At 50.5% G+C, this 19862-nt stretch overlaps 1 protein-coding gene across 3 annotated transcripts in view; it reads right to left on the minus strand.

Moving 5' to 3' along the window:
- The window catches only part of FGF13 (fibroblast growth factor 13), a 190762-nt gene that overhangs the window by 27265 nt on the left and 143635 nt on the right, over positions 1-19862 (minus strand). For 2 of the 3 annotated variants that reach the window (XM_005526101.3, XM_014255348.2), the window contains 2 exons: positions 15808-15918; positions 11733-11836 (listed from right to left, as the gene is read on the minus strand). In XM_005526101.3, the coding sequence (XP_005526158.1) occupies positions 11733-11836; positions 15808-15918 (215 nt within the window). Of the gene's footprint in view, positions 1-11732; positions 11837-15807; positions 15919-17835; positions 18430-19862 lie in introns of those variants that run through there. The other variant, XM_005526100.2, reaches the window with a different exon arrangement.

A 19862-nucleotide genomic window follows, 5' to 3' on the forward strand; every position in this document is an offset into this window, starting at 1 on the left:
AGATTGTCTGTACCATCTCAGGGAAGGGCGCTGTCAGCACAGGCACCCCTTGTTGGTGACTGGTCAATGACAGCAGATGGGTTTTTTAGTCTCTTACCCAAATAAATGTGTGTGGAGAATTGAGGCCCATCCCAGAAGAGCAGGAGCTTACAGAGCCCCTCGGGGTGGGAGTGGGGACCGTGAGGTGTTGGGTGCTGGCCGTCACCCACTCGGCTGTGGGACACTGCCTGCAGCAGGGACTGGCAACGAGCACGGCTGCTCTGCAGCAAACACACCCTTGCCAAGGCCAGGAGGAAGGAAAGCTCCCCATGCAATGGGAAACCTGTGCTCTGTGCCCTGGGCACCCCCAGGCTGTGCTGCTGGGGACCCAGACCTGTCACCTGCTCAGGGGACACCCGCTCAGCCTGACTCTGCTGTGTCCCCAGGACTGCTCAGCCTGACTCTGCTGTGTCCCCAGGACTGCTCAGCCTGACTCTGCTGTGTCCCCAGGACTGCTCAGCTGGCACACACCACCAGCGAGCTCTCATGGTGCTCGGGGATGGCTGAGGCTCACTGAGCTGCTGGAACACTCCTGTGCTCAGATCCAGCTGCAAAACAGCCCCAGGCCAGAGGTGAAGCATGAAGGGCTGAAGGGGGAATATGTCCTTACCAGACACCCTCAGCATTCATATGGAAACCACGATTCTGATGGCAGGTTTTACTTCAAAGGTGCTTGGATTTTGGTTTAAGAACTACATGACCTGCAAAACCCCACCAGACTCTCTGACCAGAGATCAGAGTCAAAGATGCCAGAACATCAATCTGTTTCTAACTCTGCTGCAGGTACCCCAGGGATGAGGAGATGTGGGAGGGACACCTGAGCATGTGCAAGGCACAGCAATTTCCCGTTCTAGATTACCCAGGATTTGTTTTGAGTACGAGTAGAGATGTTTGGACTTGGCCTTACAGTAGTAAATGGCTCCAGAGGCATCAGCCTAATGACAACTTAATTTTACCAACACTGCTGGAGTCAGTAAAATCCCTACAGATCGAATAATTGCTGTATCAAAAAGCAAAGGCCATACCTATCACAATTACCCACATTAACTCCAGTTGTTTCCTAAGAGAAGCAACTGTTGTTTTGAAAACTGTCAGAGGCAGAGGGAAACAAAACAGTTCAACAACAGAAAGCCTGGTATTAAATGAGAGGGAAAAAAATCAACCCATGTCTTCTTTTGCTGTCAGGGTTGTGGTAATAAAATGAAGGGCTGCAAGTGCAGAGGGTTTGCTTTGGGTAGCAAATGAAGCTTTATCAGATGATTCATGGCCAAGCCAGGATGACTGTACTTATCTTCTCCCCTACCAGCACAAAAGGAGGTTGATTTCCTTAGTAGGGATGTTCCCAAGCCCCTTGCAGATGAAGGCTGTGTCCCTGTCAGCTGAAGTTCAGATCTGCAGGGGCTCATCACGGGGAGATCGCTGCAAGGCGTGTGCAGCCAGCCCTGCAGGACAGAGCTGGGCACCAGCAGAGCCTTTCCTGCCTCACACCACTGCTGCTGGGAGAAATCATCACTGCTGCTGGGAGAAATCATCACTGCTGCTGGGAGAAATCATCACTGCTGCTGGGAGAAATCATCACTGCTGGGAGAAATCATCACTGCTGCTGGGAGAAATCATCACTGCTGCTGGGAGAAATCATCACTGCTGGGAGAAATCATCACTGCTGGGAGAAATCATCACTGCTGGGAGAAATCATCACTGCTGGGAGAAATCACCACTGCTGCTGGGAGAAATCATCACTGCTGGGAGAAATCATCACTGCTGGGAGAAATCACCACTGCTGCTGGGAGAAATCATCACTGCACCAGCCACGGCTCATGGCAAGGAATGCTCCCTCCCTGCCATGGCTGCTGGACATAAACCTGCAGAAAAGATTCTGTTCAGTTGGAAGAGCTACAGGTTATTTATAATGAATTCTTGCCCTTCTGGTACTGCTCCTACAAGTATAATTAAAGGAAATATAAACTGTCAGTGCATCACTTAGAGAGCAGAGGTGTTTTCTGGCATCTCACAGATTAGAAATGCTAATCTGGGAAACAATTAACTAATGTGGTGGAAATCAACAATTTGCATAAAGCTCCTCTAGGTCTTTCCTCCCACAGCTGCAATAATTTCCCCAAGACAAAGCCCAGGGAGGTCTGTGCTGAACTCTGCTGCCCGGGGTGCAAGCTCCAAGTCTGTCTAGAACACACATCAAATCCTTGTTTCACGCAGAGGCAGCTGAAGCACAAATTAAAGTGGAGATTTGCAGGGGTGGGTGAGCAGCGCTGGCTGCAGCTCCACGGCTGCTGACACAAACACCGTCCTGCCCTGGTGTGGCAGCAGGGCAGAGCTGCCTGTGCTGCCTGAGCCTGCTCTGAGCCCTCCTGCAGCCTCTGCCCACCCTGCAGCACCAGAATCTCACACAGGGCACCAAGAACTGCAGCTCCTGCAAGCTCATGTCCAGCAGCATAAGGCGTTTGAGGAGAGGGATTATTTGGGAACAGAACAACAGCTGGTTCTGCTGGGCTGTTCCACAGGAAAGCATCAGCCCAGCTCCTGCCCGGGGCACTCAGCCAGAGGAGGCTCCAAGCCAAGGGCTCAAGGCTTGCCCTTGACACCAAGAGCCCCTCTGGGCTCTGCTGCTCGCCCTGGTCCTCGCTGCAGAGCTCGGAGCCTGGCTCCAGGCAAGCAGACACTTCTTCCACTCATTAACTTTCACAGGCCTCCCAAACATTCTGTTCATTTTTTAATGACACAGAAATCTCATATTGTAAATCAATGACTGTCTTGTCCAGATCCTGAAAATTTTCCTCAGATAAATTAATTCTCCCTCTGGCTGGCAGTCAGAGCAACTGCCTGAGTAAGAATTACATGAGAAAGGATTTGCAATATCAAGCCCATTAAACTCTTAGTTTATCAGGTGAAGGGAACAGATCTGCACTTCAAACTGTGTCTATTTCACTTATTAGATTTTCTTATGTTTTTTGTTCTGTTTCAGATCATTCACTTATTTACTCTGAGCTTACAGTGCCTTCTGTCAGTGTCAATATGGCTCAGCTGGCAGCAGATGCTGCGCTAGCTCTGAGCACACTGGTGCGAAATAACGAGAACAGAATGAGAATTGAGGTGAACTTTTGCCTGAAACCTGAGCTGAAACCTTCGTATTTATGAAACTCTGCTTCTAGTTCATGTACCAGCTCCACCAGATATCCTCATTTTAAAACAACTGTCTTCCAGTTGAGCTGGAGGACACGGGTACTGGCAGGGTGAGGAGCAGCCCGCTCTTTGCAGTTCCCTAAACCCATTTTGCTAAAACATGAAGTTCTGGAGCTGTCATTCAAGGAAATGTGCTCGCCAATCTTTTGAGGTTTGCCCACTCACAGTCAGCTCAAACACAACGTCCCACCAATAGCTGGGTTCAAGAGGAACACTGCTATCTCATAACAGGCTTTTTTAAACACCTGACAATGCTCTGGGGATGAGGATGGAGAGTCTAAATTGATCCCTTATTTCTGTGCATTCAGAGTAATCAGAGTAAGAAAAGGGGGAGACTGCTTGATAAAGCAGACAGTGTCTTGTGCTGTGATTCTGAAACGAGCTCTCTGATTTTTAGACACCTCCTGAGGCTTTAAATAAACAGAACTGCACTTCACCAATTATCATGCCTGTTTTCCTTGGCTCCCCAGCGGATTCCATTTTAGAAGAACCATACTGCTCAATATTCAGAGCTGTTTGGGTAAAATTACAAAAATGAAAAACAATGTGATGGCACCTGTAGCATCAGCAGAATGTGAGATATGAATGGCCTTATCAGTTCAATTATTTAGACCATCCCATTCGCTGGTAAAAGCTATTATACAGGCATTATATCCAAAGACTCCCTAATGTATTCCAAATTTTAGATTCCTTTGTTAATCCTAGATGACCTAATGAAAGCAGCTCAGTATGGAAATGCAAGTTTCTTGATACAATTTTTATTCAATATACTTTTTCCTTTCCCATTTTGTATTTTCCATCCAGGAACACAGCAGGTCTAACTCCAAGAACTACCTTATGGAGATGTTTGTTTCTGAAACCAAGGCTGCAAGGGCACCATGTAAATATGACAACTTTTCCATTTCCTTTGCTCCTGAGTAGCTTCTGTGCCACACAGAAGGTTTCTCCTGCTTTCTGGGATGCATGCAGGGGCTCTGGTTCCAGCACACAGGAGTCATGCCAAGAGGATGGCATTCAGACTGGGACTGAAGCAACAGAGCTTCCTTTGGAAACCTCCTCCAGTTGTGCTGAAGTTCCCAAAAGCAACCCTGAAACTCTGAATCTTGGGTTTAATGACTCCTTTTTCTCCCCCACAGACTCCCCATCGGTATTTCTCTGTACTCTTTTCAAAAGAAGCCTTTTGGCTGACAGTGTGAACTTTTATAGTCAAGCTGCATTCCCACTTTCTTCACCTCATCTCTTGCAATAAAAGTTCTGCAAGGAAAAGATGCTTTTAGTGGGCTTGCAAGGATGTAAACGGCCAGGAGCAGTAAACATTTCTCTGGAGGCTGCCAAGTAGAACAGAAGTGAATTCAGCTCCTCTTAGCACTGCTGTAACTGCAGGGCTACACAAAGATAAAAACTCAAGTGTTCATAAATCTGCTCCCAATACCCCCACATGGAGATCAGTTGATGGTGGCAGCCTGGACTCACGGACAGCAGTTCTGGGGAACTGGGCTGCCCTTTACTCACTTTTAGCACAAGAACTGCTGAATTTTGTTTGCCCTGGCAGTGCTGAACAGCCAGAGCTGTGAGTGCTGTCCTGCAGCACAGGCAGCCACAGCAGCAGGCACACTTCCACCTCCTCACTCTGCTTTTCCTGCTCCCAGCCCTGTTCCATGCCCTCTCCACCTGTCCCCATCAATCTGTGACCAGCTTTAACTTGGGGCATTTCCTGGGAGTGAGCCAGGGACAGAACATCACCAGCATGCAGCAGCAGCAGCACTCACCTGCAGGGCACATCCTGCCCATCCTCCTGCCTAGGAAAAAGGGATCTTGCCTTCCTGCCCACACTGCCCTGCCTCTGCTGGGAGGGCATTTCCAGGCACCTCTAAGCCAAATGGAACACCACTGTACTCTGCAGCCTTTCCAGGGTTTACCCAAATGCTGCTGGAGCCCACGCGAACGATGGGATCCTGGGGCTCCCATGGCAGTGGGCTCCAGCTGAACACCGAGCTGCGTGGAAAACACTTCCTGGGAAGTTAATAAACGTGAGGAGCCCCTGCATCTCAGTGTCATCCTGGGCTAGCTCCTGCTCTGGCTCTGGGCCAGCCCACTCCTGTTGTTTTGGGGAGCCCGGGGAGCCTGGCTGTGACTGCTCACACCCTGGTGAGATGTTCACCCTCACACAGCTGAGGCAGCTCGAGGCTGGGGCTCTGCTGAGTCACTGTGACAAGAACTGCTCATTAGCTCAACCTGCAGCACAGAGGGAGGGGAAGCCCTCCTGGGCTTCCCAGAGCAGGCAGACAGCATCTTAGAAGGAAAGGCAGGAGCAGGAAAGAAGGCAAGGTTTCATAAAGGTATTTTCTTTCAATTAAGTCACATTCTAAAGAAACAGAATCAGCTTGGAATGTGATCTTGCTTCTGAACTTGAAGACATATCAGGAAAAATGATCAACACCTCAAAAATCCACATAAATACTAGCTTGCATATTTTCCCCGTGAATGGAGCCCAGCTCTACAAGAAGCAGGCACACACACCTGGTGTGCATGGACCTCCACACCCCACAGGTACCCACGCTGCTGGTCCCAAGGTGTAGCACCTACACCATGTTTAGGAGAGAAAAGCAGCCCATTTCTCCCTGGCCCTGCTGAATCCCAGCAAGGTGAGCTGTGCTTTGGTGATCTGAGCACACAAATCCAGTGGATCCAGGACCTGGCAATGCTCTCCTCACACTCTGCAGCTCCAGCCCTTTTCTGCTCACCCCTCTGCCTGCCAAAGGTGGTTTGCAATGTGCCACTGAGGGGCTGTGAGCAGCCTGGAAGCTCTGCAATTCAGGATTCCTCATTTGCTGGTCCAGGGCCAAAACCCCTTGTTCAAAGTGATCAGTGTGATCCAAGGTGTGAAGCTCCCAGACTTGAGTCCCACTCCACATTCTGCCAAGGCTTTTTTTTGGTCACCACGGCAGTTTTGTGTCACTGTGACCCCAGTAAGCAGTGCAATGGACTGGAAAACCGGGTGTTAAGAGCTATATTGCTATTTCAGCCACTTTTCTGAGCTTGCTGAGTCCCAGACTCGTGCTCTGAGCAGTATCTGAAGTCTGAGCTTATAAAAACTTTCTGCTTTTTCACCCAAGGACTTTGGCATTAATTAGCAAATGACCAACAAAGGAAGAGGATTCTCTTCTACTCTTCTTACCTACTTTGCATGAATATTATTTACCTCACAGGACATTTAAACCCCTCTTGCAGAAACAGCAGCTCCAGTGTTGATTTTTGGCAGCAGCTCCATTGTGAAAGCACTGCCCAGGTGTGCAGGTGTGTCAGGATCAGCAGAGCACAGCCCTGGAGCATCACCCTGCCATGCCCCACTGAGGGGGTGCTGAGACCCCAGCCCCTGCAGCGAGGGATGGAGGCACAGCAGCATCTCTGGGGGTTTCAGATGCCTGGGGGATGACTTGTAGAGAAAAGCAGTGTAATAGTTTCCAGACCTTCAGCTTGCTGAATCTCCTAATAATTCTCCCATGGGGGGGTGATGCCTTCTGCACTTCCCTGCTGGAGACAGGCAGTCTGTCCCCAGAAATGTGGGCTGGCACTGCTCCCAGCAGAGAGCAGCACCTGCAGGGAGCAGCAGCATCCCTGCACCCACCAGGCAGAGCCTCACCTGCACTGGCATTTACACCAGCACAGCTCAAGCTTTTGATTATTTCCCCTATCTCTTGGTTTGCGCAATTTCCCTGCGGTGGAAAACTGCTCTTTGCCAGTAATTCATTATAAATGCCCCAGCCATTCCCATTAGCTACAGCAGGTCTCCACTGCACTGCTCAGTATTAAAATATGCACAAACTTCTCTTCTCTCCAACTCACCAAAACCAATTTTTGAATCACTCTGAGAATTTAATCACATTTCAGTTCTCTTGGCTATCATCAACGTGCATGCTTCACACAGTATTTACTTTCAGTGCAGGTACCAAACTTAGATATGACAATTTCTTTTACATACAGAGGACAATGTTAGCTGAATGCTCTCTTAGGGTAAATTCTATGTACAGCTCTGCACAGGCTTTTATACCAAAGTGCTCCTCAAGCCCCTGCTAACTCTGCACCAAGTGACATCAGATGAGAAATGGCAAATGAGGCCACATACAGCAGCAATATTAAATCAAAAATACTGGACATCCCAGAAGAGTTAGCAAAGGCAGCATGAACACCTCTTCCCAACAGAAAGCTGGGTGCCCTGAAGTGCCCCCCATAAGCTGGAGGGCTGCAGAAGGATGGAGCAGACAGACAGGAGGATGGAGCAGTCAGGAGGATGGAGCAGACAGGAGGATGGAGCAGACAGGAGGATGGAGCAGTCAGGAGGATGGAGCAGACAGGAGGATGGAGCAGACAGGAGGATGGAGCAGACAGGAGGATGGAGCAGACAGGAGGATGGAGCAGACAGGAGGATGGAGCAGACAGACAGGAGGATGGAGCAGACAGACAGGAGGATGGAGCAGACAGGAGGATGGAGCAGACAGGAGGATGGAGCAGACAGGAGGATGGAGCAGACAGGAGGATGGAGCAGACAGACAGGAGGATGGAGCAGACAGGAGGATGGAGCAGACAGGAGAATGGAGCAGACAGGAGGATGGAGCAGACAGACAGGAGGATGGAGCAGACAGGAGGATGGAGCAGACAGGAGGGTGGAGCAGTCAGGAGGATGGAGCAGACAGACAGGAGGATGGAGCAGACAGACAGGAGGATGGAGCAGACAGGAGGATGGAGCAGACAGGAGGATGGAGCAGACAGGAGGATGGAGCAGACAGGAGGATGCCCACACGTGGGCAGGGCACAGGAGCTCCCTTGGGAAGGGCTCCCTGCAGCCTGGGAGAGCCATGAGGAGCTGCCTGTGACACTGGGAAATGAAAGCTGTGCTAAAACACAGGGGCCCAGGGCAGGACAAGATGGGAAATGAACCCTCTTTCCAAGCTGGGCTGTGCTGCTGCTGAGGCTGGGGCTGGCCAGAAGGATGCAATGGGCAGCACATATTGAATGGTTCTGATTCTGACAGCGTAACCAGGTAAACAAGCCCAGAACTGCCTGTGTTGAAATGTTCCCTGGGAAAAGGAGACATTGCACTGACATTCATCACATGCTCTGAAAAACTCTAACACGATGCCTGATGGAAAATGCACGGCTGGGGGCTCACAGGCTGCTTTTGGGCTGTTTCAGCCTATGCACAACACCCAATTCCCTTCACCTCCACCTTCAGCTGCTGCTCTGAATTGCTGAGAGCCTCCTCTGCCACATCAGCACCACTTCAGTGAGAAAGCAACAGCTCCAGGACTGCGTGTCTGACAGGCAGATCCTTCAAATGGCTTTCACTCTTTCCTTCAAGACAACCAAACAACGCACGGAATTCACAGGATATGAAAGCTGAAAAACTCAAGAGTGGCATCCATGGCCATCATGTGAAAGATGTGGTCGTTCATAGCACAGAAAGTGAGATGAAATAAAAGCCACCCTAAACCACAAAATGATTCATGACGTGGTTACGTAAGACAGCAGGGCCATAACAGCGTTGAAGTCATCCTGCAGAGCATGAGGCTGGGGTGAGAGGGATGAATCAAAGCCTGTGCTTCCACTGGGAAAGGATGCTCAAGCACCAGGAGCTGTGGCTTCAAATAGTTCCTGACAAGGTCCCCCCAGATAAAACCTTGAGGGTGGGCTCAGCTTGGGAGGAGCAGTCACACAACACCCGTGGGAGGACACTGGCTGCAGGAAAGAAACCATCTCAGATGGGATTTCTGTGACATGGTCACTTCCCTCCCCTGCAGGCCAGGACTTTGATGTGCTCCTGTAACACATGTAGACAATTGCATACTTGGTTTAATAGTTTATCTTTCTTTTTGCTCACCTGAATTGCTGCCTCATCCCTGAGGAGCTTTTATCATTACATTAGAGATCTTACTTTTGCTCTGATGGCACAAACTATCTATAAACTCTGGCAGCCAGCTACAGATATCTGTTCTCTGCAGATTTATGATACATCAGTGATCCCCCCGTGGAGAAAATTCACCTCATTCTGGAGAACAGCCCCTGGGTTGAAGCAAAGCACGCTGCAGGCTGCCTGTGAGGGCAGATCCCTCTGAGGACAGACACAAGAACCACACCAGAACCAAAACCCCGTGATCGAGATAGAGACCGCAATCATCTCTCTCCTTATTAAATTACATCACCACTGCCGATTTCATTTCTGTCTGGAAATGGTGCAGCTATCTGCTATGGTTATCTACAGTTTAAATGCCTTTCTATTTCCCCTGTTCTCCTGCCTCAGGAACTTGCCAGTGTTTTGTGGGGCTTTTGCACTTGATCAATCCCATGTTGCCATCTGTCTGCTCCTGACAAATCCCATTCAGGAACACATCCCTGCAGGGGCTTTGAAACCCTCAGGATGTGTAGATGGATGTCACTTCCTTGAGCTGCTCTGTTCCCCAGACTCCCTGGTGGCTTCCCCTGAACAGGTGAGTGTTCAGCTGCTATAAATCAGCTGAGCTCTCCTGGGACTCATTTATATCAACCAAGAATACAGCCCAAAATCCAGAGTTCATTTCCCATGCATCAGACTGTCAGACTGCATCCCTTGCTGAAAGGACCATTATCAGCAAAAGAAAAGCTAGAAACACTTGAAAAATGGTGCTGGAACTGGATTTCTGGCAGCCTGAAGCAGGGGCAGATGCTCCTCACCAGCCCTTGTCCATTCCCTGGGCTCACCCACAGGGACAAGAGCTGGATTTTCCCTCTGAGAGTTCCTTGTGTTTATTGCAAAGAACAGAAAACCAAACCAGAAGGCAGCAGGGGATAAACAAAAGGTTATTGAGAACTTGGGTGACAATTTCCCTTAGAAAAGTAGGTCAGAATTAAGTGGATAGCTGTCTTTGTGGGGACTATTTAAGAGTACAAATTTGGGAAACCACACAACAGAAGTCTGTTTAAGGCCTTGCCAAGCCCATCAGGTTCAAGAAGATTAAAAAAATAAATGTAAGAAAATATAGTTTTCTAACAAGGAAAAAAAACGACCCCTGTTACTAAGGGGGAAATAGAGAGATGTCACCAGTTAATTTTGCAATGACATGAACTGTGGAATTCAAAGATATTAGAGGATTCAGGGAAAACACGATTCATGGGAACAGAACCATGTGAAGAACTACCCTTAATCAATGCAAAGAATAAAAATTACAACAAAAAGAAAGCGAATCTCAGAGCTCTGCCCAGGATGCACAGATGGCCACCGAGCTAAAGCTGCACCTGGTCTAAATGAGGGTCACACTGTGCCCCTTCTCCTCCCAGCAGGGCCAGTGGCAGTGCTGCTCCATCCCCCAGTGGTGCCTGGAGCTCAGGGCAGGGTCCCAGAGGAGCAGAGAGTGCTCACTGCAGGCTCAGCCCCTGCCTGCCCCTGCCCCTGCCCCTGCCACAGGGGATTTCTGCAGCACTGTGAGCACCCAGAGAGTGCTCTGCACCATCCCCTTGTCCTGGCACTGCCTGGGCAGCTCTGGGCAGCTCTGCCCTGCTCTGCCCATCCCTGCTCTGTCCTGCCATGCCCTGCCCTTCTCTGCCCATCCCTGCTCTGTCCTGCCGTGCCCTGCTCTGCTCTGCCCATCCCTGCTGTGCCCATCCCTGCCCTGCCCTGCCCATCCCTGCCCATCCCTGCCCGTCCCTGCTCTGGCAGATACAAGAGGAAAAAATATGCAAAGCTGCCCCTGTTCCCAGCTGTCAGGATTGCAAAATAAATCAGAGATTTGAATAAGTTTGCTTAATTTTTATCTGGATTAAGGGAATCATTTATAGAAGAGAATCATTTGTAGTAGATAATAGAACACATTTTCCTCTATTTTCCTCCTTCGGAAAAATCTATTAAAACTGTATAATTAAAACTCCTGAACATAGTTCAGCTAAATGTTTTTAATTGAAAAATGGTCTATTTTTAATTTTTTATTTTTTTAAAAAAATATAAACACTGTCTACTCTCGTGAGAAATGTCACTGAAAATTATTAGCTGACATTCTTCATCAAAACTACCAATAAAGCTGTTCTTCACTCACTCACCTACTCGAAGCCATAAAATTTCAATTTGAAAATCTTGGCCAAATAAATTAAAAAAAAAAATCCTTTCTCTAATTCCTTTTACTGACAGTAATACAGAACCTGCAGGAAGACACAAACCACGCTGTGTGACACACGAAGTTGTGCCTTCCCTCAGGACCCCACTCTGATCTGAGTGGCCAAGAGATGGGATCCCTTCTGGGTGGGGTTTTTTGTATTTCACACTTCAGGATAGTCCAAAGGCAGCACAGTTTGACTGCACACATCCCTGTGTACTCCTGATGGAGAAGATTAATAAACTAGAGCCAGACTATCCACGCTGACTCTGCTGTCAAAGCTCACTCTTCCAGGTTATTAGCAGATCCCTTGCAACAGTAAGTTATTCATTTCACACAATTCCACTGAGAACAGAATTAAAAATGTTTACTTACTGATGTATATAGGTATCCTTCACTGTTCATTGCCAGGTACAATTTGGTTTGAACTCCCTGAATCGCCACCACTCGTAAACCCACAGGTATGAGGTTAAACAAAGCTAGGAGAGAAAGGAGATGGAGAGCAAAATGAAACCTTTAGTGTATGCAGATCGGATAGAAAATGAAACCAGAATTGCCAGAACCAAGTAAAAAATGTCTCTTCATGCAGATATAAATTTCTGTGGGTGCTACAGAGCAATACTTCCCCCACCATGTCCTTTTGCAGCCATCTCCACCAAGAGCTCAGAAATGATCTGAGGGTATCAGTGCATCTCCTCTGCAGCTGGGGAACTGCTGACAGCCAGGAGAACTCACCTGCCTCGGGAGCACAAGCCAGGCCCTGCCCAGAACAATTCCACACAATTTGGGTTTTCTTAGTGTGGTTTTCTTTTGCCATTAAGTGCAAAAAGGAATCCAGAAGCAAGCAAACAGAAGAATTTTCAAGACAATCAAAACGTTTTTTCAAAGTCAGTATAAACATTTTGACCAAGAGGAAGGAAGAAGATGAAATTCAGAAAAGTTGAAAACCATCATTAGCATCTCAAAATGTTTCCACTTATAACTCATTGGGGTCTAATTCTTCCTCTTTTTTAGAGGAGAATGGGTTTGAAAAACAGAGTTAAATAACTCCAAAATGAAATGAAATGGCAGCATATTCTTTAGATCAACTCCTGAATCCGTGCTTTCAAAATTGAGCTGCTTTGAATGTTCTGCTTGCATTTCTGCTTGTACACATGCTAATAGTGGCAGTATTTATAAGCACAGAAACAACTCTTCAAAAAATGAAGATTCCGGTTTGCAAAGTGGCAAATTAAAAAAAAAAAAGCAAAAAAAAAGCTTGGATTCATGGATATGTTAAGACAGAACACAAGAAATAATGAGCTGAATACAGTACTCTGTGTTCAACATGTAGGATTAAAAATAAAGGGGAGTTAAGAAAATTATCATAACCCAAAGCATCTCTTTCCACTCTGTAGCAGAAATTCAGAGATGGAATGAAGTGATGCCAAACTACTTCTCATTTCCAGTGATTTATTACTTGGCTGAAAAACTCGTCTGCTTCAGGCTGAACTTTGATATTTATGGTCACTGTCTAAAGCCAATTTAAAACCAAATTATGAATATGAAATATTATTATTTTCAAAATTGTGGCTAAGAATGATGACTTTTTATAAATTCCTTTTTCAGCCTGAAAACCCCCAAATGGTCATACTTTAATAAAAAAAAATTACAGCTGGCCAGCATTTAACACAGATCCCAAATTCTGCATTTGGGGCTGTCAAGAGCGCGTCAAGTGCCCTGAGGTCAGGGCACCTTTGAGCACTGAACTTCCTGCACTGGTCCAGCATAGCAGAAAAGGTGCAAATACCCAGAACTAGCAAATAAATTCATGGCATCATCAAACCTGTTTTTCTTTCCCTCCCATAGCCACGAGAGCACATGCAGACACAAACACACACATGCAGACCCTCCTGACGCTCAGAATCAACACCCTCTGCTCTCTCTTCACTCTCAGCTCTCGAGTTCTGCGCAGCTTTTGGCAAAAGAAACCGAGATTTTCTCTAAGGGAAATGGATTCTCCAATCATTCTATCAAATGTTTGAGTTTATTTGGGGAGAAAATACTCCCTTGGACACGGGTCCCTTGCAGTTCAGCCCCAGAAAGCAGCAGCAGCTGATCTCTGTGTGGGAGAGGATGATTTAAAGCCCAGCACCCAGGCAGAGCCTGCAGGTCTCTCTGGAAGGTGATTTCTCTAAGGCACGTTTACAAGGAGGGCAGTGCTGGGGTATTTTCAGCACGAGGGGCTGAGAATGGGCTCAGCAAACAGTGCTGCAGCTGAGGAGAGGACAGTGGGGGGACAGCAGGGACACAGGGGACTGTGGGGACAGCAGGGACACAGGGGACAGTGAGGGGACAGCAGGGACACAGGGGACTGTGGGGACAGCAGGGACACAGAGGACAGTGAGGGGACAGCAGGGACACAGGGGACAGTGGGGGGACAGCAGGGACACAGGGGACTGTGGGGACAGCAGGGACACAGGGGACAGTGTGGGGACAGCAGGGATATAGGGGACAGTGGGGGGACAGCAGGGACACAGGGGACAGTGAGGGGACAGCAGGGATATAGGGGACAGTGTGGGGACAGCAGGGACACAGGGGACAGTGAGGGGACAGCAGGGATATAGGGGACAGTGTGGGGACAGCAGGGACACAGGGGACAGTGAGGGGACAGCAGGGACACAGGGGACAGTGAGGGGACAGCAGGGACACAGGGGACAGTGAGGGGACAGCAGGGATATAGGGGACAGTGAGGGGACAGCAGGGACACAGGGGACAGTGAGGGGACAGCAGGGACACAGAGGACAGTGAGGGGACAGCAGGGACACAGGGGACAGTGGGGGGACAGCAGGGACACAGGGGACAGTGGGATGGGCTGCAGTGAGTAGCTCCTGGCTGTGCTTTGCTGCTGCAGTGGCTGAGCTCTCCTGCCCAAGAGGGCCCTGCCCTGAGCCATGGGTGCTCTGCACTGAGCCATGGGTGCCCTGCCCTGAGCCATGGGTGCTCTGCACTGAGCCATGGGTGCCCTGCACTGAGCCATGGGTGCCCTGCCCTGAGCCATGGGTGCTGGGCTGCTGGGCTCAGCTCTGGGACACATTTCCCTGCAGACACTGCAGGCTGTGTTCTGAGGCCACACGTCAGTGGGATGAGCGGTGGCTGTGGCTCAGCCTGCTGGAATTGGGGAAGGGGCTGCGGGGAAGGCGCTGCCGGAGCTGTGCCAGCACAGCCACGATCCTGCCCCAGCTCTAAGGACAGGGACAGTGGCACTGCACCAAGAACAGGACAGATCCTCTCAGCAGCAGCTGCTCCTGCCCAGTGTGGCTGCAGGAACAGAGAGCTGTCCCCAGCCGTGCTCACAGCACCCACAGGCACAGAGAGCTCCTCTGCAGCCCCCAGAGGGGACAGCAGCACGGAGGGGACACCTCATTTCCTCAGCTCCTCATTTCTAGGGGCTGACCCTCATGTGCACAGATATGACAGAAGGGGTGGCACAGAAGCTACATGACTTGCTTGCTACTGTCATCAGCTGGTGTCAGCACAAAATAATCCAAAGCCTTCTGCATCCTCCTCTTTCCCTACTGCACTTGCATTGTTTCAAACAGGAGCATAAGGATGATAATGAAGAGCTAAGCAATGCCTAAGGGAGAGATGATCTCTGCCGTGCTCCTTGTGCAGTATGAGCTGACAGAGAAATACAGCTGCACAGGAGAGGCAGCAGGCCACAGCTGGATTTATGAACATAAACATTTCTCTGAGGTCTGCCAGTCTTGGCTTGGCCACCTGGACCTTTCTACACCTTCTGCAGGGCATTGTTCCCTACGCTGCCTTATTTCACCAGTCTTGAAATCTTTTTGTCCTGCTATGTGAGACCCTTAAGTATTTTTCACACACCAAAATCAATGCTCTAGTCATTTTTTCCTGTTTTCTATTAATCCTCAAAGCTGTAAAAAAAACCAATCAAAAACAACAAGTAAAAATGCCCAGAGCTTTTCACAGAAAACCTGAGGGAAAGCTGCTTGGAAGTTGATGGTGCAATTTAGAAGACGTAACAAATAATAACAACAGGGAAATGTTTAGTTTCAAATGCTGCTGAAGTCCCAGTTTGTGAAATACCACGGCACTGTTTGAATGAGCCCCTGTGTGAGAGTGGAGATAGCATTATTCTATTTCAGGCTCTGAGTAGGCGAGCAAATTTTCCCTGCCGAAAAAAAATCTAATAAAATCCGAAGGACGGCAATGAACTTCTCTGGATTACCATGGAGATAACATTTGCTTTGTTTGCCACATGTGTCATCATTACCTCCTCTAGTTGATTATCTCTGTAAGTGATTTTTATCAGTATTTCTCCCAGACCCAGCAGGGCTGAAGGGTGTCAGTGCTGCTGCTTGCCCAGGACAGCACTTCTGGGGGACCTGCACAGAGGGACGACACCCCAACCCACAAACACACCGTTCATTCTCGTGTCACTTACTGTAACTACTGTCTTCCTCTTTTGTTCCATCAATTGTTCCATCTGCTTGCAACTGCAAGTGGTATCCTTGCCTGCTGTAGAGCTTTGTTACTATACCTTTAAGCTGAGGCTCTGCAAAGAAACAACAGTGAGATTAATGTGGGAAATCCTGATGTGCCGTTCCAAGCCAGCAGGAACTGAAAAACAAATCTGCAGGTTTCTTCTCGAGGCTGAGGTAAGGAAAAGACCCAAAACAAAAGCAGGGCTACCAGCTTTGCAACACTTCCCATTTATGATGAGATCAAATTTATGTCTATGAAATCAATTGCCAAAATGATTAAATGCCACTTTCGATTACAAGGTGAGTAGCACAGTAAAATCTGCTTCCAGTGAATACAGATTCCAGCAGCGCTGCTTGGCCTCAGGAGCCCAGCCCTATCTCATTTAAGATTAAAAATGAGCTGGCAAAGAGTACATTCTGTCTTTTAAAAAGGTGTGAGTTCTTAGATGGAGAGGAAAAAGAAGACTATTACAATAGCATTAGTAAGAGCCACAGTGACAGCCGAGAGCCTAAATATATAGCAGCAAACATTTAGCACAGGAACTGCTGCAGCCCTAATAAACAAACCCCCATTCCTCGCTTCTCCAAAGAGTACAGAGCATCCAAAGAGATAAACTACTCAATGAACATATGGAAAATGGAGAGGGGAAACCCTGAAATCCAGCAATGTGTGGAACTGCAAAATAAATATTACCAGAAGGGCTGAGGTAATTACCTCATCATCTAGAAGAAGAAAGATCAAAACAACACATAGTTTGGATAGATTTCTTTTTTCCATGACCATCCTCAGATTCACAGCTAGAAAGCAAGGTATCTCACATGGTTTTGTAGCATTCTAGATCAAAAAGTATACAACAGCATAGCTGTCAAGTGTGCCATTTAAGATATCTGGCTGAAGAATCAGGAGTAATTGCAAAAAAGGTCTACGTCCACAGAATCCCAATGACATCTGCATTGTAGTCATGCAGACACAGAGTGCTGGAAATGACACACCACATCCTCACAGTGTGCTTGTCTCTGAAGAAACGGAGATGTTGTGGAGGGAGCTGCAGGGATTCATGAGCTCCTGACAAATGTAACTGTGTGAAATAAGACTCCTCGTGCTTGTAACCAAAGGCATTGGGGAGCTCTGCTACTGCACTTCGTTTGAGCAGGGGACCAAGGCAAAAGCTTACAACAGTTTATGTAAGTGAATTAGATCTTATTTGTAACTTGGTGAGAGTCCCGATGGAAACACAACTCGTAGCTACCAACTTTCCTGACCAGAAATGGTTTCAACCCTGACTTTGGCTCTTTAGCCATAATCCATCCCAAAGCTGCTGGCAAACTGCGAGCGAGGCAGACAGGTGGAGCGGCAAAAGCACCAAGCTCCAGCACAGCAGAGCCACGGCAACATTGCCAGGGGGTTTTGCTCCTCCCACACAGAAAACAATCCACTCACATCAGGAACACCGTGTTGGTGCCTGATCTTCTGCACCTGTGACCCCGAGAGCCCCGTGCCCGCAGGGCAGCTGCAGGTATGGCATTCCTAGAAAGGCACGGGGCGCTGAAGCAAAACTCTGGAAGGTGCCAGCAAAAGCACAAAGCCTCGTCTGCAGTCAGCAGATAAAGCATGGCACGGGCATTCTGTGGAGCAGGACACCAAACCAGATCTCCAGAGCATGGAGTTATTGAATATACAGCTGAGAGAGGTGGCGTGTGGGAAGTGCCCCGCAGCATCTCCCCACAGACACAGCCCTGTGCTGGCATGTGTGCAGCAGAGGGACTGAGCGGCCTGGGTGCCACAGGTGAGGCACTGCCTGCTGCCCAAATAAACCAGAGGAGCACGACAGGGAAAGGACAGCCGGGGGTACCCGGCTCAGTCAGGCCATGCAAGCCAGAACTGGCAACACCCGAAGCACCGCTCCCGCTTTCCCCACACCTGCCACACATCCCGGCTTCCACTGCATCGAACCAACCAGCCCCCCAAAAACAGAACCCTTGCCAACCTGGTCGCCTTCTTCGCCTTTTCTTGGAGCCAAAGATTTTGACCCTGGAAAACACATTCAACTTGTTCTTGTCGCAGCTTCCCTTGCTCTTGCTGGGGCTGTTGACACACTTACAGGCATTGGACTTCTCCCGCTCCCTGGCTTGTCTCTTCTGGCGGATCAGGGAGCTGGCGATGGCCGCGGCCATGGCCGCCACCGCCCCGGCCGCAGGGGCTCAGGCACTCGGGGGTCTCCGGCCGGCCGTGGCCAGCATCCTGCTCGGCCCGTCCCCAAGGCTGGGGCCGCTGCCGGGCAGCCTGGCCAGCGCCAGCAGCGCCGCTCGGCACGGCAGCCCGGACACACCGGGACCCCGGCTCCAGACGCAACAGTTTCGCTCAAGGGATTTTGTCCTCTGGGATCTTCCCCTTTTGACTTTCTGGTGCTTTTTTATTCCTCTCAACTTCTAGCAGGGGAAAGTTTGCAGGCAGAGCCGAGCGTTTCTACGGAGATCACGCAGATCGCTTGCAAGACATCCCTCCAAGCTTCTCCGGACGCGCTATTTGCGGGCAGCCATGGCACATCCACTTGGTGCAAGATCATCGCATCTCTCCTCGCCCCGATCTCTGCAGTTAACTTTTCTCCCCACCCGTCCCCTCCCCATTCAAATCCCAGCAAACACCTGTTAGACTCCAGCAGGGGCTGTCCGGTTGCAGGGGTTTTGTGGATCCCTTTTCCTCTTCTCGCCCAAGCGGAGACCCGAAGCGCTGGGCGCCCGGGCCGAGGTGCGGATGCCCCGGGAACGCCTCGGGCAGCTCGTTCCCCTGCGCTCCTGACAGGTGAGCGCAGCCTCCCCCGCCCGGCACGCTCGGCCCTCGCAGCGCAACACTTCCAGCGGTAAACAAGAGCTCCCGAGCCGGGACTGCAGCGGCAGGAGGAGCGGGAGCAGCGGGAGCAGCAGCAGCAGCAGCAGCGGCAGGATCCCTCCGGCAGCGATGCAGGCACCGCGCACTCCCCACGAGCCGTGCGCTGGGTACAGAATTGAGGCGACGCAGAAACCCCTTATCACCACCCCCTCCTCCTCCTCCCGTGCCTCCTCCTCCTCCTCCTCCCGCTCCTCTCCCGGTGCGGCGGCGAGCGGAGAGCCCTGCCCGGCGCTGCGGGGCTGCGGGAGGGGGCTCGGGGCGGGCAGGGCCGGGGGGACCGGGGAAAGGGGTACCGGGACCGGGGGTACCGGGGAACCGGGGAAAGGGGTACCGGGACCGGGGGTACCGGGGAACCGGGGAAAGGGGTACCGGGACCGGGGGTACCAGGGGAGAGGATGCGCAGGGCCGGGGGTACCAGGGGAGAGGATGCCCAGGGCCGGGGGTACCAGGGCCGGGGGTACCTGCGGCGCTCGGAGCCGCCTCCCGGGAGGCGCAGACACCCAACCAGACGTGACTGCGGTGAGCAAACAGCACACCTGGCTGGCAGCAGCGCCGGGGCTCCAGCCACAGCTCTGCCTTGCCTTTCTTTCCCTCATCCTCGCAGGATGCCCCCTCTCTGCCTCACGGGTTTATTGGAGCCTTTTTGCCTCTCTCGCCTTCCTTTCTACCGCCCGCTTTCAGCTCCAGTTCTGTGGCAGACGAGGAAACCCTCAGTAGTTTCCTGGTCGCTGCCGTGTCCCTCTGTCCCCCCGGTTCCTGTGTGTCCCCCGGGGCCAGGCTCTCCCCCAGCCGCGTTTGTTCCCGCAGTGCCGGCGAGCCCCGCACGCCCTGCCCGGACCCCCGGCACCCCCCGGCTCTTCAGCAAGCCCTGGGCAGCTGGAGCCTCAACCAAAGCCACTTGTGGAGATAAAGCAGCGATCTGCAGCCCTGCAAACAGCCACGGAGAGGATTTATCCCGAGGCGGAGGGATTCCCAGGCAGGCAGAAGCAGGGTGGGATGTCCCTGGGAGATCCACGCTCCATGCAGGAGCTGAGCCCGACAGGAATGCGATGGCAGGGGCTCTGTCACCAGGGCTGGCAGCAATGCGATGGCAGGGGCTCTGTCACCAGGGCTGGCAGCTCCCCG

This window comes from Pseudopodoces humilis, chromosome 15 (assembly GCF_049639895.1).
Source record: "Pseudopodoces humilis isolate 2021_Gansu_Grassland_sample_001 chromosome 15, ASM4963989v1, whole genome shotgun sequence".
Lineage (NCBI taxonomy): Eukaryota > Metazoa > Chordata > Aves > Passeriformes > Paridae > Pseudopodoces > Pseudopodoces humilis.